General features: G+C 36.4%; 2 protein-coding genes across 5 annotated transcripts in view; both read left to right on the forward strand.

Moving 5' to 3' along the window:
- Positions 1-10,675, forward strand: part of LOC136841646 (phosrestin-2-like) — a 175,014-nt gene extending 164,339 nt beyond the window's left edge. For both annotated transcript variants that reach the window (XM_067108774.1, XM_067108775.1), the window contains exons 8-10: positions 7,312-7,455; positions 8,310-8,457; positions 9,248-10,675. In XM_067108774.1, the coding sequence (XP_066964875.1) occupies positions 7,312-7,455; positions 8,310-8,457; positions 9,248-9,469 (514 nt within the window). In that variant the 3' untranslated portion in view covers positions 9,470-10,675. The remainder of the gene's footprint in view (positions 1-7,311; positions 7,456-8,309; positions 8,458-9,247) is intronic.
- A 3,296-nt stretch (positions 10,676-13,971) lies between these two features.
- Positions 13,972-17,185, forward strand: part of PAN3 (Poly(A) specific ribonuclease subunit PAN3) — a 165,722-nt gene continuing 162,508 nt past the window's right edge. For 2 of the 3 annotated variants that reach the window (XM_067108789.1, XM_067108791.1), the window contains exon 1: positions 13,972-14,341. The gene's annotated coding sequence lies outside the window, so the exon portion shown is untranslated. The remainder of the gene's footprint in view (positions 14,342-17,185) is intronic. The other variant, XM_067108790.1, reaches the window with a different exon arrangement.

Genomic DNA, 17,185 nt, shown 5'->3' on the forward strand with positions numbered 1-17,185 from the left:
AACATGTATCAAGAGCGAAAGCGTTTTCTTCATTAGATAAAGACGGTCAAAACTTAGTCGTGCAGACCTATAAATGTGGAGATGAAAAGAAGTAGAAGCTTATCATAGGTGGAAGGATGGATCATCGTTCTGAGATCGTGCGGTCATTTAGAAAGTTGGAAAGACTGGAGGACGACAGGTAATGGGAAAGAGTGCATAACTCCGAGGTGTCACGAGACAGGAGGGGATGATAACCTAGAAAGTGCTGAATAGATTTCGTTGAAAAGGTATTGATGGAAAGGACCTTAACATCCAGGAAACTCGTGTATGGATTCGAAAAGCGTAAGACGCGGTTTGTGTATCTGGGTTTAATGCGATGTAGATGAGACTTCTGGGTCAGTGCATGAAGTGGTTGCGTGTTGTGAAAGTTTTCTCCGCAGGAGTTCATCCAGGATTCAGCAGAGAAGTTATGAATATATCAGTGACCACTTTTTGTTTATGAGCTAACCCTTGTTAGGGAAAATGGCTTTACGTACACACACACACACACACACACACACATATATATATATATGTATATACGTGTGTGTGTGTGTGTAAATATGTTTCTTGGGTGTTTGTGGTGCGTTGAGTGTTTGGTATTATCGTTGTGTGTGCGCGCATGTACAGATGTGTTTTACTATTTACGAGTGTGTCGAACAAAAGCAACCCCATTCAATTTGATGTTTACGTCGTCCGAGATAACGAAATAAAAGAACATGACTCTAAGGTCCTCGAACTGCTCTGTTACTCCACAGTGCATTGCTCTGGTAAAATAACCTTCACACTTTCATACCAAGGTCATCGAAAAATAATTCTACAAGATAGATTTTTATGTAAAAAAAAAAAAAAAACCTGTTATGAGGACGTTAAGGCTTCAAAATCTACATCTTCCTGTAGAATCACATAGACAGTAACGATCACCCTTACCCGGTTTGTGTGGAAGAGACGCCCTGTTGAGCCCAGAATTGTGACTTCGTCGAAGAAATCGCTCGTCGCAAGGAAACGAAGCATTGCTTAAAATGGCTGCCATTTACTAGCCGCCGGAAACCCTCGAGTCATGCAAGTTAACCTCATCTAAGGCGACAGGAGACGTACCCATCTCCCTGAGATAAGAATTTGCAGATTTGTGCTATTTGATATATATATATATATATATATATATATATATATATATATATATATATATATATATATATATATATATATATATATATATATATATATATATGTGTATATATATACATATATATATATATATATATATATATTACATACATACATATGTGTATGTGTATATATATATATGTGTATTTATATATATATACATATATATATATATATATATATATATATTATTATATATATATATATATTTATATATATATATACCGGTTTATATATATATATATACGAAGGACACACATTACTTTCCTCAGAGATATGGAACTACACAACCGTTGGAAATCCCATTCACAGAATACATGGTGCTTGGATAAACTGGAGAAGATCGTCAGGGATATTGTGCAACAGGAGGATTAGTACAAAGGTCAAAGGGAAGTTTGACAAAATTATAGTCAGACCAGCGATGGTTTACGGAGCCGAGGCGTGGCCGATGAAGAGGTCCCAAGAACGGAAAATGGATGTGGTAGAGAAGAGGATGTTGAGATGGATGTGTGGAGTCACAAGAAAGAGAGGATCGGAAATGAATTTTTTGGAGGAACAGTTAAGATACGGGAAGTGTCGAAAAAGGCCCAGGAAAGAAGACTACAGTGGATTGGTCATGTCATGCGGAGAGATCATGTGTGTAGAAGTGTTATGAGCATGGAGGTTGGGAGGTCTTTCTGAGCTCCAGTTAAAAGAAGTCAGTGTTTTCATCTATGTTTTCTGGTTCTCATCAAGAATTTGAGGATCATGTTACTAACTCATTTCTTTGTCTACCTTTGCTGCAGTTCACAAAGGTCAACTCATAATCAGGTACGTAATTCACTACTTAATTCAACAGACGACTATGGGTTTTAACAGAACGGACCTAAAGCTCTTTGCCTTGCTAAAGAATCTCACCTATAGGCACTCTCAGTGGTATGGCAAGTAATGAGATCATAATTACAGTAGGTATATTTATATATATATATGTGTGTATGTATGTATGTATATATACATACATCCGAGAAGAAATTGCCAATATACCCGCTGATACGCTGTTGAGGGTCATGGCAAACACCCGAAATCGGTATATGCAGTGTATGGACAATGGGGGACGTCACCTACCTGATATGATTTTCAAAACTGTTTGTGAAACAAAACTTTAAATATGTACTATAATTATGAAACAAAATTAAAACCTTTCTGATTTATACATCTTGTTTTATTGCCTTTTGGAAAAAGTCGAAAAGTTAGGACCTACACCCGTTTCTTATTTTTCACCTGTGTATATATATATATATATATATATATATATATATATATATATATATATATATATATATATATATATATATATATATATATATATATAGACAGAGATTACTTTTCAAACATATGGAAGGTGGCTCAGCCACAAAACTGCCATGGTGCTTGGAAAAGGAGACCTGTGTTGGTGCAACAGGAGGATTAGTACAAAGGTCAAAGGGAAGTTTCAAGATTGGCAGACCAGATGGGGCCGAGGTGGCCGATGAAGACAAGGACGCCAATGGATGTGTAGAGAAGAGGATGTTGAGATGGATGCATAGGCAAGAAAGGGATCGGAAAGAATTTTTGGAAGGAACAGAATACAGTGCAGAAAAGGCCCAAACGCCTTTATGGGGCCATTAGATCAAAAGTGTTATCATGGACCGAGGTCAAAGACGTTCAACTTCTGGCATCAAGAAAATGACTAACTCATTTCTTTGTCTACCTTTGCTGAGGAGATACTCAATTGGCAGTTAGGTTGACGCCAAAGTCAAAGAAAATAGGGTTTTAACAGAATAGCTCTTTGGAGGCACGCCAGTGGTATGGCAAGTAATGAGATCATAATTCAGTAGGTATATTTTTATATATATGTGTGAACGAAATGTATTTATTTTGATCACATACATCCGAAAAACAATATACCCGCTGATTAGCTGTTAGGGTTGCAAACACCGAAAATTTTATATCTTTGGACAATTTTAATACCTATAGATATGATTTTCTAAACTATCTGAAACAACTTTTAAATATGTTTATTTATGAAACAAAATTAAAACCTTCTGATTTATACATCTTGTTTTATTCTTTTTAAAAGGAAGTTATGTTATTGCACCCTGTATATACACTTATATAAATTTATATATTTAAATAATATATATATATATATATATATATATATATATATATATATATAGAGAGAGAGAGAGAGAGAGAGAGAGAGAGAGAGAGAGAGAGAGAGATTCAAACAATGCAAGGTGGCTCCCCTTCAAAACTGCCACTTTCTGAAAAGGAACCTGTGTTGGCTCCCTTTCTCTCGTAAGTCAGATTGGCAGCAGTGGGCTGGAGGTGAAGACGGACGCCACTGTGTGCTGTGGCGCATAGGCAAGAGCGGCATAGCCATTCGGAAGGAGAATACAGCAGAACCAAACGCCTTTATGGGGCCATTAGAAAATATTTATGACCGGGGTGTGTGTGCCAAATGACTGCTCCTGAGGAGATACTAATTGGCGTTAGGTTGACGCCAAAGTAAATAAAATGGGTATATATCTTTTTTGGACCGCCAGTAGTCGTCTTCTAATTATCTGGGATATTTTATATATGGAACGAAATTTTTATTTTGATCACTCACGAAAACACTTCGTTATTAGTATTAGTTGAATCGTACCGAAAATTTTATATCTTTCATTTTAATACCTATAGTCGTCTTCTAATCTTATCTGCCCCACTTTTCATACATGTTTCTTCCGCGCTGCCAGTTTAAAATCTTCGCGAAATTACCGCTAAGTCATTTACATTCAAATTTGCTATATACACTTCCCAAATTTATATATTTAAATATATATATATATATATATATATATATATATATATATGTGTGTGTGTGTGTGTGTGTGTGTGTGTGTAGGTATATAATTTATTATATATATGCGTGCACATATATATATACACACACACATATATATATATATATATATATATATATATATATATATATATATATATATATGTGTGTGTGTGTGTGTGTGTGTGTGTGTAGATATATAATTTATCTTTATATATGTATATGTGTTCACGTATACATACACATATATATAATATATATGTATATATTTATTTATTTATTTATTATATATATATATATATATATATATATATATATATATATATATATATATATATATATATGTGTGTGTGTATATATATATATATATATATATATATATATATATATATATATATATATATATATGCTGTTATCAGAGTTGTACAACGTACTAATGAAATGTAGTTATTGGAACAAATTATCAAACTTCAATCCCTATAAAATGCAGATTTCTCCAGTTAAATGAGACACTTGTATTAAGTGTTTGTTTTGAAGTCTGAAGTTCAGTTCCCCATCAAGATGTCATTGACGAGAACGGTTTGCCCTGGAAGTTCAAATGACGAACTGGAGACAATTAATGTGAGGAATTCTTTCAAGAGTTTCAAGTCATCTTTCGATAGAAAAACGTAAAAGTAGACCACATTTAATAACATGAGTTATATTCATTATATTCACCTGTATCTTTTTACTTTCGATGAGAAACTAACTGAAGAATTAATTACTCGTGGAAGGTGTCGCCTGATTCGATTTTTGAGGAAAGTTTAATTGAAAGGTATTTTACAATGCTAAAATACCAGACAATTAGCCCTTTTAAAATTGCCGGATGACAAGCATTCTCCCCTTGGAGTGTGATATTCTTGTGACATGTATTTGCTACTGATCCAGATGTCTCGCTTTAAATAAGAAAGGAGTAATATATATTATTAACCCTTTTTTGATAATGGTGTTGATTAATCCGTGAATGTGTATGTTATCGAGTGCGTTCCGTACTCACAGTACAGTTGAAGCTTGACAAATTTGTTGATTGCCAACAAAAGCAGAGTGGATAGGTAGGTGCTCATCCAGAAAAGATCGTCGTAAGTGCAGTCTTAATTCCCAGAGAGAGAGACAGATCATCCCACGGGGCGTGATAAAGGAAAGAATGTCTGTTGGCTTCAAAAACCTCCCTTTACGAAATGTTATTGAGTAGCTTCAGAAAATGTTCATAATACTGATTGTCTTCTGTGGTAGTTGGGGGTCAGTGACTGACTTGCCGGATACTGAATCAGTCTTATTGACCGAATTTTTACTAATGCTTCAAAATTTTCAAAATAGCAATTTTTTTTTACTATAAATATGTGGCACAGAGGAGACGAGGACAACATAAGGTAACAACTCCGAGCCTCTGCCTGTTGGTGTGTGCAAGGTTGGAAAGCAGGCAAAATTGCATGATGCTTTTTTAGGCCTATTGCTCCAGTAACAATGGGTATGGAAAGAAGGGCCTAAACAGAAAAAGCATAAAGGTTCAAACGATAGATCATATATATATATATATATATATATATATATATATATATATATATATATATATATATATATATATAGAGAGAGAGAGAGAGAGAGAGAGAGAGAGAGAGAGAGAGAGAGAGAGAGAGAGAGAGAGAGAGAGAGAGAGAGAAGAACTACCCGTTACAGTTCATGGCCCCACCAGACGACCACCATTTTATGAACTCCGAATTAACGACCGCACGTCGAGGCGGGCAGTGCACCTTTTGCAGGAAGACAAGTCTTACAGAAAGCTGCTGCTGATCTGTCACTGTGCTCATCCTGTAAAAAATTATATGAATGTGGATCCTACATCATACAGGAAAACACACCTACACTCATAAGTGCTTGAGGTGAATCAGAAACATTTCTTCACCTCAGTATCTTCAATAAGTAATTGAATATTTTATATATTTGAAATAGTAGATGGTTCGTGTTAGGAACTGCCCACCCTACTGCTTGAAGATGAGGCTCGCTTTCAATACCTATTCTACCTGTTTGCCTTTGTGTTCAGGCCTTGAGACATCGTCGACATCATTATACTCGCGATAGATAACCACGATGAGGAGAAGAGCGTTTGTTTTGGGAGATCGCTTACATCCGCCAAGGCCTAGTCATTCACCACCTAAAGTGTGCCCATTATCATTCTGTAACAAAATGATGTTGCTGGTGACAATTGTTCTGTGAAACCGCTCATTAAGATTACACCCATTAAAACAGCGATGACGTCATTTGATTTATTACTAGTTTAATGTACTGGTTGTCATACGTTACATTTAATTTCAAGCAGATTAAGTAATCCTCAATCTTAGGTTACATTTTTGTAACTAACGAGTAAAGAGATTTAACACGAAATGCAATACTCTACTTTGCTGAAGGGGGAAATTTGTTTCTTAAAAAAAACCATGGAACCTCCTTGCCACCAGTAAGTGATATTATGAACTTTTAAAAGATAGGCTTAATAACTTCTTATATATAACGTATGCTTTATTATATCAAGGCATCATTTCAACGGTTGGAATCAAGGCCCTCATTCCACTACGGCTTCTGTGTTGTGTCCTTGACCTTCTGGCTTGAACTTTCGTGTCCTTACGTAATATAAATCAATTAATCCAACTAAAACTCCCATTTATGTACAAATGACACGCTTCCATTTCCTCGGAGCACAGAAACTGCACCTCTCCTCTTGAGAATAGTTACGAAAACACTCAGCCGCCGAGGTTAGACAGTGAGAGCTCGAGATAAACTGTTTAAGGTCAAGGACTTCACGAATTGCGAGAGCTTCCCTGTCTTCCAAGTAGACGTTCCCTTGAGGCTCTCATTGGTCGGGTCATCGGTGACTTTCATGGGTATTACTTTACCTCCCCCTTTTCTGCCCTTGGAAACGTTTTGCTACACCGAAGGTATTGCGGTGTGTCAGTCTAATCTTCTTTGAGAAGGAAGTCACATCATATGTTAGTAAAGGATATCAAATCTCTCTCTCTCTCTCTCTCAGTATGCATATGTATATATATATATATATATATATATATATATATATATATATATATATATATATATATATATATATATATATATATATATACTGTATATATATACATATAGTCATAAGTGTCCCAATAGTGCAACTGTACAGTATGTAAACTGTAGACATTGTTCTATTTGCTTAGTCCTAATTATATCGCAATTCGTTCCTAATTTTCCTTCCTTCACAGAGAAGGATGTCCCGTGGTACCAGGAGCGGGTCTGAGTCGTACTTTCGGATTGCTGCCAAAACTGGAGAACAACCTCGAACGTCGAGGAGTAGCCATGGATGGACGACTCAAGTCCGAAGAGACAAACTTGGCTTCTTCTACCCTGTAAGCATAGGACGAGAATAATTTGCAGTTTTATAGGAGCTGTTGCAAAGGTGTATTCCTACTACTGTTTACAAAGAAAATCATTCATTTGGTTCCTCGGAATAAGTGATCCTAAAAAACTATAATCATGTTTTAAACCACACTATTAACGCCATCCACAAGGGAACGAAATGCTTTTGTTTAAGTTCTTGGTTTTGTTCGCCTTCATTCAAGACCAAGGAAGCACAACTTGTGGTTTTACCGGAGACCGGGGACGTAAATGTCTCAAGGTTAAAGAAATAAGATATCGCTCTTTCCTTTATTTATCTAACTTTTGCCCCATATACTTGGCAAATGAAAAACGTTTGTAATCATAAGATATTCGTGGCAGACCCGTTCAAAATAGATTCCAAAAATTATATGGTTTGCAAGGTCCTCGAGTAAAAACTTGTCTGAGCACATTAAAGGAATGGCCACATAATTGTAGTAGATACCGCAAACACCTTGCATGTGAACTTCTAGTTGCTCTAAAATCTTGGTACTGTTAGCCAGCTATCACATCTGTCGATGCTCATTTGGAAAGATAAGGGTTGTTTTCATTATTTCCTTTTATCTCAATAATGGTCATATAAATGCCGCACAAAATTAAGTTCTCTCTCAGAATACTCCAGGAAAAAAGCAACCAGGACACAGTGCAATAACAGTCAACTGATCATTTTTTGGTGACCCTGTATCAGTAACCCCTGAAGAGCTAGGCTGGTAGCATGGAACTCATTACATGCCCTTTATTATATTTTGGACCAAAATTTAACTCCGTCATTTTGTTTATCTATCTATTTATCTATCTGTTACTTACTGTGAGTCGCCTTTTTCAGATTCACCAATCCGGATCACCGGGAGCAGTTCGGCGTGGTGGTGTCTTACGTAGCTAAAGTGAAACTCACCATGGGCACTCTCGGAGGAGATCTGGTAGCTGAGGTCCCTTTCACCCTCATGAACCCACCCCCGGAGGATTTGGCCAGGGTAAGTCCGTCCCTTCTTTTGAAGACTGCTTGGAATCCAGGAAAGCAGTAGAAGTGATTGGGACGTAAGCTTCAATGCAAATAAAATGTTTTTAAGATTGCTTTTTAATCGTGAATAGTTTAAGTAGGGATTTCATTTCTGCAGAAACCGAGCAAGATTTTGTTGTTGCTTTTCAGATATTTTTTCTTGTCGACGTGAAAAACTAACAATACAGGAAAAAATAACTACGTATTTCAATTGGGTATTTCTGATGAACATATATACTTTTATAACATGTTTGTTTTTCCAGTGCTATAGCCATTGCATCTTGGCATGGCCGTTGATACAAGAATATATCCTAAAGAGACTAAGCCCTGGATCTGAGAATCATTTCTAGCAAGCCACCAACGACTTTACAGCTACATATTCGGACCTAAAAAGGGCTCGCCATGTCTTACAGTACATGAAAAATATAGTTCCCACCTCACAGAATTTCTACGCTTTCTGTAAATGTTTTATGAAGCTTACTTAGACACTCATTGCACTTTTAAATAACGTCAGATGTTATACACATTTTAAAAGAGACAGTCCTCTGAAATTAAATTAAATAGTTGGACTGTGTCCTAATTTTGAATGTAGAACTGTTGTAGCACAGCACGTTAATATGAGGCTCCTACGTTGGCAGTGAGCAACATGAGCTAGAAGAAAACTAGTGGGCACAGTACATTCCTTGTGAGCAGAGCTTTACCGAATGAAATTACCTTTTCTTATTTCGTAGCAATTGTGAAGTAACCTTGATTCTTTTATTCAGGCTGAAACCCTGAAGGCAGGCCAGCCCGAGAGCCTTGATGAATCCACCCGCCTTGTGATCGAGGACTGCCACAGGATGTCAGTCTCCGACAACCTGAACATGATGGACATGCAGAGGTCTGTGGACTCGCTCGACGCGCCCATTAACGACGACCCGTTTTCGAAGAGCAAAGCTCCTGAGGATGGTGTCAAATCTACAGCGGACTCCGCGACCAAGAAGTGATTCCCCTCTTCTAACGTCTGATCTCTCTCTCTCTCTCTCTCTCTCTCTCTCTCTCTCTCTCTCTCTCTCTCTCTCTCTCTCTCTCTATTTTGTAATTTCCTCCTCCTTTTGGTCAATGACTTCCAAAATGCCTTTGGTTTCGGAATACGGAAACCAAGGCGCATTCGTTGTGTTCCCAGTAAAATAAGATTTGACCAGTTCAGAAAATTTCAGTTTTTTATGGAAGGCTTATGTAACCGTTCTTTATTATGAGATTTTATTCTTGTTCCAAAAATGTTTCCAGTTTAGCTAAATGCATATGATTGACACAGGCAACAAATTTGATGTGCCAGATAGTGATGAGAAAATGCATTTTCCTCAAACAAAACTTAAATGGATTAATAGCTTTAAGTAACAAATAATATGAATAAGACTTATAATCCGTGACGCAGTCCGTCTTAGGCTTAGCTAATGAAGACTTCTTTGTGATATCATCAGGAAATATTCTTCTCGTACATTCCCATTCTGATTCTTACTCGTGCTTCTCTTTAAAAAATATTGCCATTCTTTGGAAGTTTATCAAGGCGAAACTCACATTCTTAACGATACGTCCCTCCATTATATACCATGAAAACAAGACAGTGTCATATACATTAAGAGTAGAACATTTTATTCTAAAACTTCATATTTTTGTCATTTTTTCTTTTAATCTATTATTTTTCTTATTTTCCTTTTTGTGTCCATTTCTGTTACAGGATTTCTTTGACAAGCAGATCATACTGAAGTCTATTCTAATCTTTCGATTTCATTTTATTTTGCCCCAATAATTTCTTCATATGTAAATGAACGTGTTGGTCTCTCTTAAGAATCATTAAGAGAAAATTAACTCTTCTTTCTTGACGTCATCTATTATATTTCATGTATTCAGTGTTTGTGATGCTATTTCGGACATCTCAGTTGGCTGTAGGTTGAGAGGTCCACACCAGGCCTCTTTTACCCTGGAGTACCTTACTTCATTAGCGAGCCGCTCTAAGGCCAGAGTCATCTAAAACCAGCCAACCAGTCACTTGGGATATTTAAGGCAAGGAAGGAAGGAGGGTGATGTTCAGAGAGGTCCCACGGCTTCGAGTGTTGTCTCGCTCAACTTCCCTCCGCTCGCTCTTACCTACTCCTTGAAATGGTGATGTTTTAATGTAGCGGGTATCCTAATAAAGATTATAATCTTCATGGTCGTTTTCTTTGTTTTCCTGGTTGTTTTGTACTTCTTTCTGACAGCAGAACGGTAGAAAGGATAAAAAGGTGAATTATATGAATGTTGTGCCTTACTGAAAGTGAAGCATTCTTAACCCAACTCGTTGTTGCCATGTAATTACGAGATATAAATACCGACCATCGTCAAGAGCCCGTTTGTAGGAAATGATAAGTTTCTTTGATTTATTACATGTGCCAGGAGAATATTTTCACACTAATGGAACATTATCATAATTACGAAGCCATACTATTCCTTCGCCAACTTTGGAGATCATAAGAAGAGAAAAATTATAATATTGGCAGCCCTGTTTACTGTACTCTTGTTTAGTAACGTAGTACCAGCACCCGTATGCGTTGGAAGTTTGTAACTATGACTAAAGCAAAGTCCAACACTCGTGTCATGTAAGGAAACATGAGATTATTTTCAATACCTTTCAAGAAAGCTACCAAATGTGATCGAGAAAATATCGAAGGTTGAGATAGAAGGAAAGGTAAATGACTGGAATCCATTTAGAATTGATCTATTGGAAGTAATTTGAGGAAATGGTCGAGTATCGATTAAACAGTAGACACTCGAAGGCAAGTTAGGCTATTAGATGCTATTTTAGATTTGGTATCTAGGAGGACGGCATACGAAAGTAGAGTGATTGGAAGACTTATTTGGAGTGATCTCATGAAGATCACTAGAAGAGGTGATTGAGTAATTAAAAGGAAAGTAGCGTGATTTTTACATTCTTTGCCGATTACTCAAATCGGTAAACACGGACAAAGACCAATGAAAACATTTATGAACCTCGTATATTGAAATTTAAACCACTGTACCCTCACTCTATTCATAAATGGTATGCTTAAAAATTTAATCATTTATTATTAATTGTCTTCCATATGTATTGTCTTCAACTGGCCAGCCAAAGAAAATTTCGCAAGTTACAGTTAAATTTGGTAGAGTAGGCAACTTAAGCTGGTTCCAACTAATTACGTTATAAAACTTTAATATTAAAGCACATTAGGAATTGATAGCTTAACGTCTGGTTCTTTTATTTCCCAAAATAAATATGGTCGTCCGTGAATGTTGCCAAATCCAATAGGAAAAAGGTAAACGAAGGAGCTATGTATTTTTTTCTGCCACTCGTTGAAGTCCTGGTTGCACCCATAATCAACTGACGAAGGATGGCATGGGAGATTTAAAACTGGATAAAATCCTTGTGATTACTCTTTGCATAGAGTGGTGACGGCCACATTAACCAGAATCAATTAGCCACGTGCCTTTATTTTTTTTTTTATCTTGAAACCAGGCTTCAAATGTTGTGCCCAAAGGCCTTTTAATAGCCTTCAGGAGGATGTGAATGAATAAGTGTATCAAGAGCCAAAACCCAAGTGTTTGAACGGCTTCCAGCGCCACGGTGATATAAAGGTAAGTGAATGTGATGTTAACTTCAAAAACACTGAAAACTTAATCATTTGAAGCTGCTGAGGCAAGTTATCGACACGGAAAATATTATGCTGAAATCTTTGATCTGTAGGCCTACACGGGAAAAAAATCTTAAAGTAATTTGATTGTCGAATGATATTCTTACTATTCATGTAACTGTAATGACGTACAACAAGCATGAAACCATCTGACTTAAATACAACGTCCTCCGACGACTTTAGGTGAGGGTCGTCACTCTCATCACCAGCACCTGCCAAAGAATTTCTTCCCAATACCGAGAGAATCGACCTCATGGCCAGGAGAACCAAGCAATCATGATAGTGGCAGTGGTTACCTAGTTATTAAAAACCCATGCCTGGCGCGATCATTTACAAGAGTAAATTTAAACTTATGAGAATTTTAAGAAAATACAGACTCAGAAAGAGAAGTATGTCAGAAGGCGGTGAAGGAAGAATTGAATAAAATTTAGGCCACAAGCCAAACTTTGGGACCTATGAGGTAATCAGCGCTGAAACTGAAATTAAGAGTAAAGGCGGTTTAAAAGGTGTAACCCGAGGAAAACTTCGCAGTTGCACTATGAAGCAATTGTTAGGAGAGGGTGGAAAGTAAAATGGAAGAAAGAGAATATGAACGATGGTATAGTAAAAGGAATGAAAGGGGTTGCAGTTAGGGGCCAAAGGGACGTTGCAAAGAACCTTAAGTAATGCCTGCAGTGCACTACGTGAGGTGAACTGACGTCACTACCCCCCCTACGGGGAGGAGGTGAACTTGTGAAGGAAGGCATTAAATAACAATTGGCATATGAACTGATGCTCCCAACAGTAAGTCTAAAGCAGCAGTATTCGGTTAGACGGTTTTAGATTGTACTACTAGCGGGATGAAGAAAGACAATTTTCAAATTAAGGTAAGGAAAAAGAACGGAGTTAGAGCCTGAGTGACCTAGAACAGCATCGTTGAGAGATAGAGAGTAGTCTTAAACCTTGATAAATTTCAGGGTACGACGACGCAAGTATCACTATGAGAATATGAGTGAAAACTTTCAGAAATGAAAGTTGAACCAATTATAAAGACAACCAATATTCAAGAACATTATTGTGAAATAAACAAACTTAATTATTCTTTGATCAAACAACAAAATCCCGATAAAGAGCATCCACAAAAATAAGAGGTAAACAGTGAAAGTTATTTGCTCACCTACGCATTCTAAGCCTGCGGTTGAGTCAAGGATGTTTGAACTGAGAAATTACGGCTAGTTTTCCGTAACCTTTTTTTCTAACTTTGGGGCACATTTAAACGGTTGGTCATTGGGAACGTAACCACTAGGGAAAAAATAATCCGTCATTTTACTTTGGCCAAAAAACCTAAAATGTAGATCATATTACCAAGCAATTCAATTCATTCCTTACGACCGTTGTGCAATATATCGTACACTATGTTTGTTAGTTTGTTTGATATTGTTTGTGATTGTATAAGTAAAGTAATAGGAAAGGATCAGGAATGATAGTTGACAATTCAGAATATATTTAGATCGCCTGGTTATGCAAGAACGTTAGCACTGGTTGTGCTCCAAGTGAAGTAAAAGTGACTTTCATTCAGGTTAATAATAAATGATCGACGAAGAGGCAGATGGAATAACCTCAAAGTTCGTAAATAAGTTATTTAATAATTATTTTGTGATATTTAAATACTTTAGATTTGCTTTTGCAGTAAATTTTGCCAATAGCAATAACTGAAGTGAAGTTATGACAGTCTTGACTAAATGAAACGTATCCAACGGTAAGTCATCACTTAGAAGAAGAATCCCCTAACAAATGCTTTTTCGATGCTCTTTTGTTCCGTTGTTTTGTAGCTTCACTTCAGCGCTTCTCCGCAGTCTCCGGGATGTGTTTACATATCTGTTGGTGTTAAATATCTGTCAAAAAGACCCATACACTCAACAAGTGACAAAACTTACGCGATTAAGCCCAAAGACGAGAAGCATCGGTTCCATGTGGTTTTTATGTGAAATTTGAAATAAGTGGAAGGAAGAGTCGAGCGGAGAATTGGATTGGAGTGTGGTGCAGCTCACCTACAAACAGCTGATTGGTTATTTGTGGAAAGAACGATCGGTTTAACAGAGTTTGTTCTGTTGTGAATGACAACCTTAAGAGTAAGAAATGAGGAGACATATATCGGAAGAGAAAGTGACGCCAAAATAGAGTTCAGGAAAGGTACATACACCTCTTGGCTACGTTTTGTTCAACATCAGTCTGAAACTTTCGGGCAAGTGGGTTATCCTAAGAGCCGATAACCTACTTAAGTGCAGCCTAAGCATTTTGCAAGCGAGGGATGCAGGTCATTGGTCAAACCCGGTTTTTTCATCGTAGATTTTGCACAGGCTAGTAATAAATATCTCGGATCAAGCACCTGGCCAAGCTGGGCTTACAGTTTTCATTTTTCTTTTTTTTATGCTAGTGCAGGATATTTTCAGCATTTCCAAAGCCTACATGAGGACCAAAGTCTAAGCTGATCTATTAAAAGGTGAAACACAGCGTATAAATCTTACGTACTGGCAATAATTACTTTTAGTAACCAGTAAGGGCTACATTTAAAGTAGCCTAACATGTTGAATTTTAGTTTTACTTAGGTTTTAGGCTAGGTTAAGGCTGGGCTATAAGCCTTTTTAGATGGCCTATGCATTAGAAAAAAATAATGTAGCCTAGGCCTCTATAGAAAGTGGATAAGAATGTGCCCTTAAAAAACTCATTCCCTATCCTAAATTGCAAAACTATTTTCAGCTAAGCCTATAGGACACATTCTACCCCTGCCCAGGTAATGTACTAGTCTAGCTTACCTGACTATGGGGACATCTCTCCATACTCCGGTACTTTTAATCCATCAAGCAATACACAGGATTATGTACTTGTTATACTGCCTCACACACAAGTTTCAAGTTTTTAGTAGTAAATGAAAATCAGCTGCACTGTGATGGCTGCCTGGTCCCTTTACATTTAAATGCCCCAGTCTTAGGGACATCAGCAGGAGACTTCTCTCCTAGGCCCGAGACGAGAATGGCTGTTGCATTTTAGCCAAAGTCCTTGGCGAAGAAGTTGTTTATGATGCCTGTGACATTTTTAGGTTTGTATCAAAAACAGGTTTTGTACAGAAGCTACAGATTGAATTTTTTTTATTTATCTGGTTATTTCCATAGGTTGTATATAAATTTCTTCATTTTTGACAAATGGTACTGGCATTAATGACTTAAGTAGTCTTAATCCCACAGAACATTAAATCAATCAATCAGTCAATTACGCAGTTATAACTTGATAGGCTGCAATCAGACCAAGGAAAAGCTATCTGAATGAAACAAAAATTTCTTTAAGCATTGTTTTAAATTACTCTTAAACTGTTGCCTATGGTCTCTAGAAGATATCATTAATATATTTTCTTTTTAAATATAAATGGCTAAAAGGTACAATTATTCAATTTCCTAATTAAATATGAGTATGAAATAGAAATCAAATGAACCTGAGGTATCAGTACTCTTTTAAACTTGGTTTGAGAACATGAAGATTTGGTGCTGAAATTAATAAATAGGGTAAATTTTGTTGCCTTTTATTTGAAGATTTTCTTTTTCCTTTCCTTGTTGTCAGTTTAATGGGCATGCTGATGCCATAAGGCCCCATTACATTACCAAGTAAGTGACCCTAGCTGCATTATGATTGAAGGAATTTTCTTCAAAAGTTTACCACTTATACTAATACTAAAAATACCTGTGCCAGGAAATCAGAATATTCAACCTCTAGGTTTATAAATTTTGCAGTAAAAAAAAGATTACGTAATTTTTCATAAATCGTATAAAAAAGTTGGAATGAAAAATAATTTTCGTTGCACGAAATTAAAGATATATAGTTATACTACAACCTGTGCAAGTTTTATCAAATTTGGTTCAGTCTTCTTTGAGTAACTGCCCTTTACTTTTTGAAAATGTAAGTTTTGAGAACATGGAGAAAAAAAAAATTTTTTTGCTTATATTATAATAACTATTAAACTGTGATAGTTAGAAAGCTGGTTCTTTTGTAGTAAAAGTAGTTCTTCATATAAGAAACATCTGAAATGTGCAAAATAATTTAATGGGAAGAAATGTGATCCATGCTTGGTTTCCTCTTTGTTGATTGACATTCATGAAGTACACTGTGGCACTACATGGCACATCTGAAAGAAATGTTGCCATATACATAGATATTTCTCTTATTCGTGAATGGAGACCCTTTATAGATATCCTGAGGAAATAAAACATAATATTCATTCTATTTTGTGAGACAAAATAAATGGACATGTAAATTATTTCAATTATGATAGATTTCATGCATGTGAATGGTGATGAGGAAGATTGCTGTTCATTTGCACGTATCTATTTTTGCTTTTAGCATGTTGATTTTCATATTGTGGTTATTTTACTGTAAAAATAGGTCAAGAAATATAAAAAATCAGTAAATACAAAGCTGTAATAATAAGTTACGAAATACAAAACATTATATGTAAATTATTGGGCTCAGTACATCTGTGGTGCCACTTTCATGAGTCTTGAGACAATTGGGACATTTTGAGCGAGTTGCTCAGATCTCTCATTTTCTTCGACACTACACTAGAGAGAATGGGATATTTTAGTGTGTGACAAAAACATATCAATGATTTGGAACTGAACAGGACTAGAAAATTTGTTACAAGTTTTGCTACAGTTTGTCGCTTACAGTGCCATACAAGTGATGAACAGAATTGTCAATAAACCAATCTAAAACTTTTTTTTGAACAAAAACACTTCAGGATATGTTTATTTAGAGATAAAACATTCCACAACAGTCATTACTTGAAATTTGAAGACCGGCGCGCCCCTAAAACAAAACAAAAAATGAAACTACTACTTGTTCATATGGAAATGCAAGCCATCACCCTCTATGTAGTATTTGTCAGTGTGAGCTGGAATCAGGCATTGAAAGTTAGTAAAACGGTAAACTGGTGATAAAGTAAATGGGGAGAAGACCTCCCACTTACTTGTTGTCACTGACCCCCTT

This window comes from Macrobrachium rosenbergii, chromosome 9, assembly GCF_040412425.1.
Source record: "Macrobrachium rosenbergii isolate ZJJX-2024 chromosome 9, ASM4041242v1, whole genome shotgun sequence".
NCBI lineage: Eukaryota > Metazoa > Arthropoda > Malacostraca > Decapoda > Palaemonidae > Macrobrachium > Macrobrachium rosenbergii.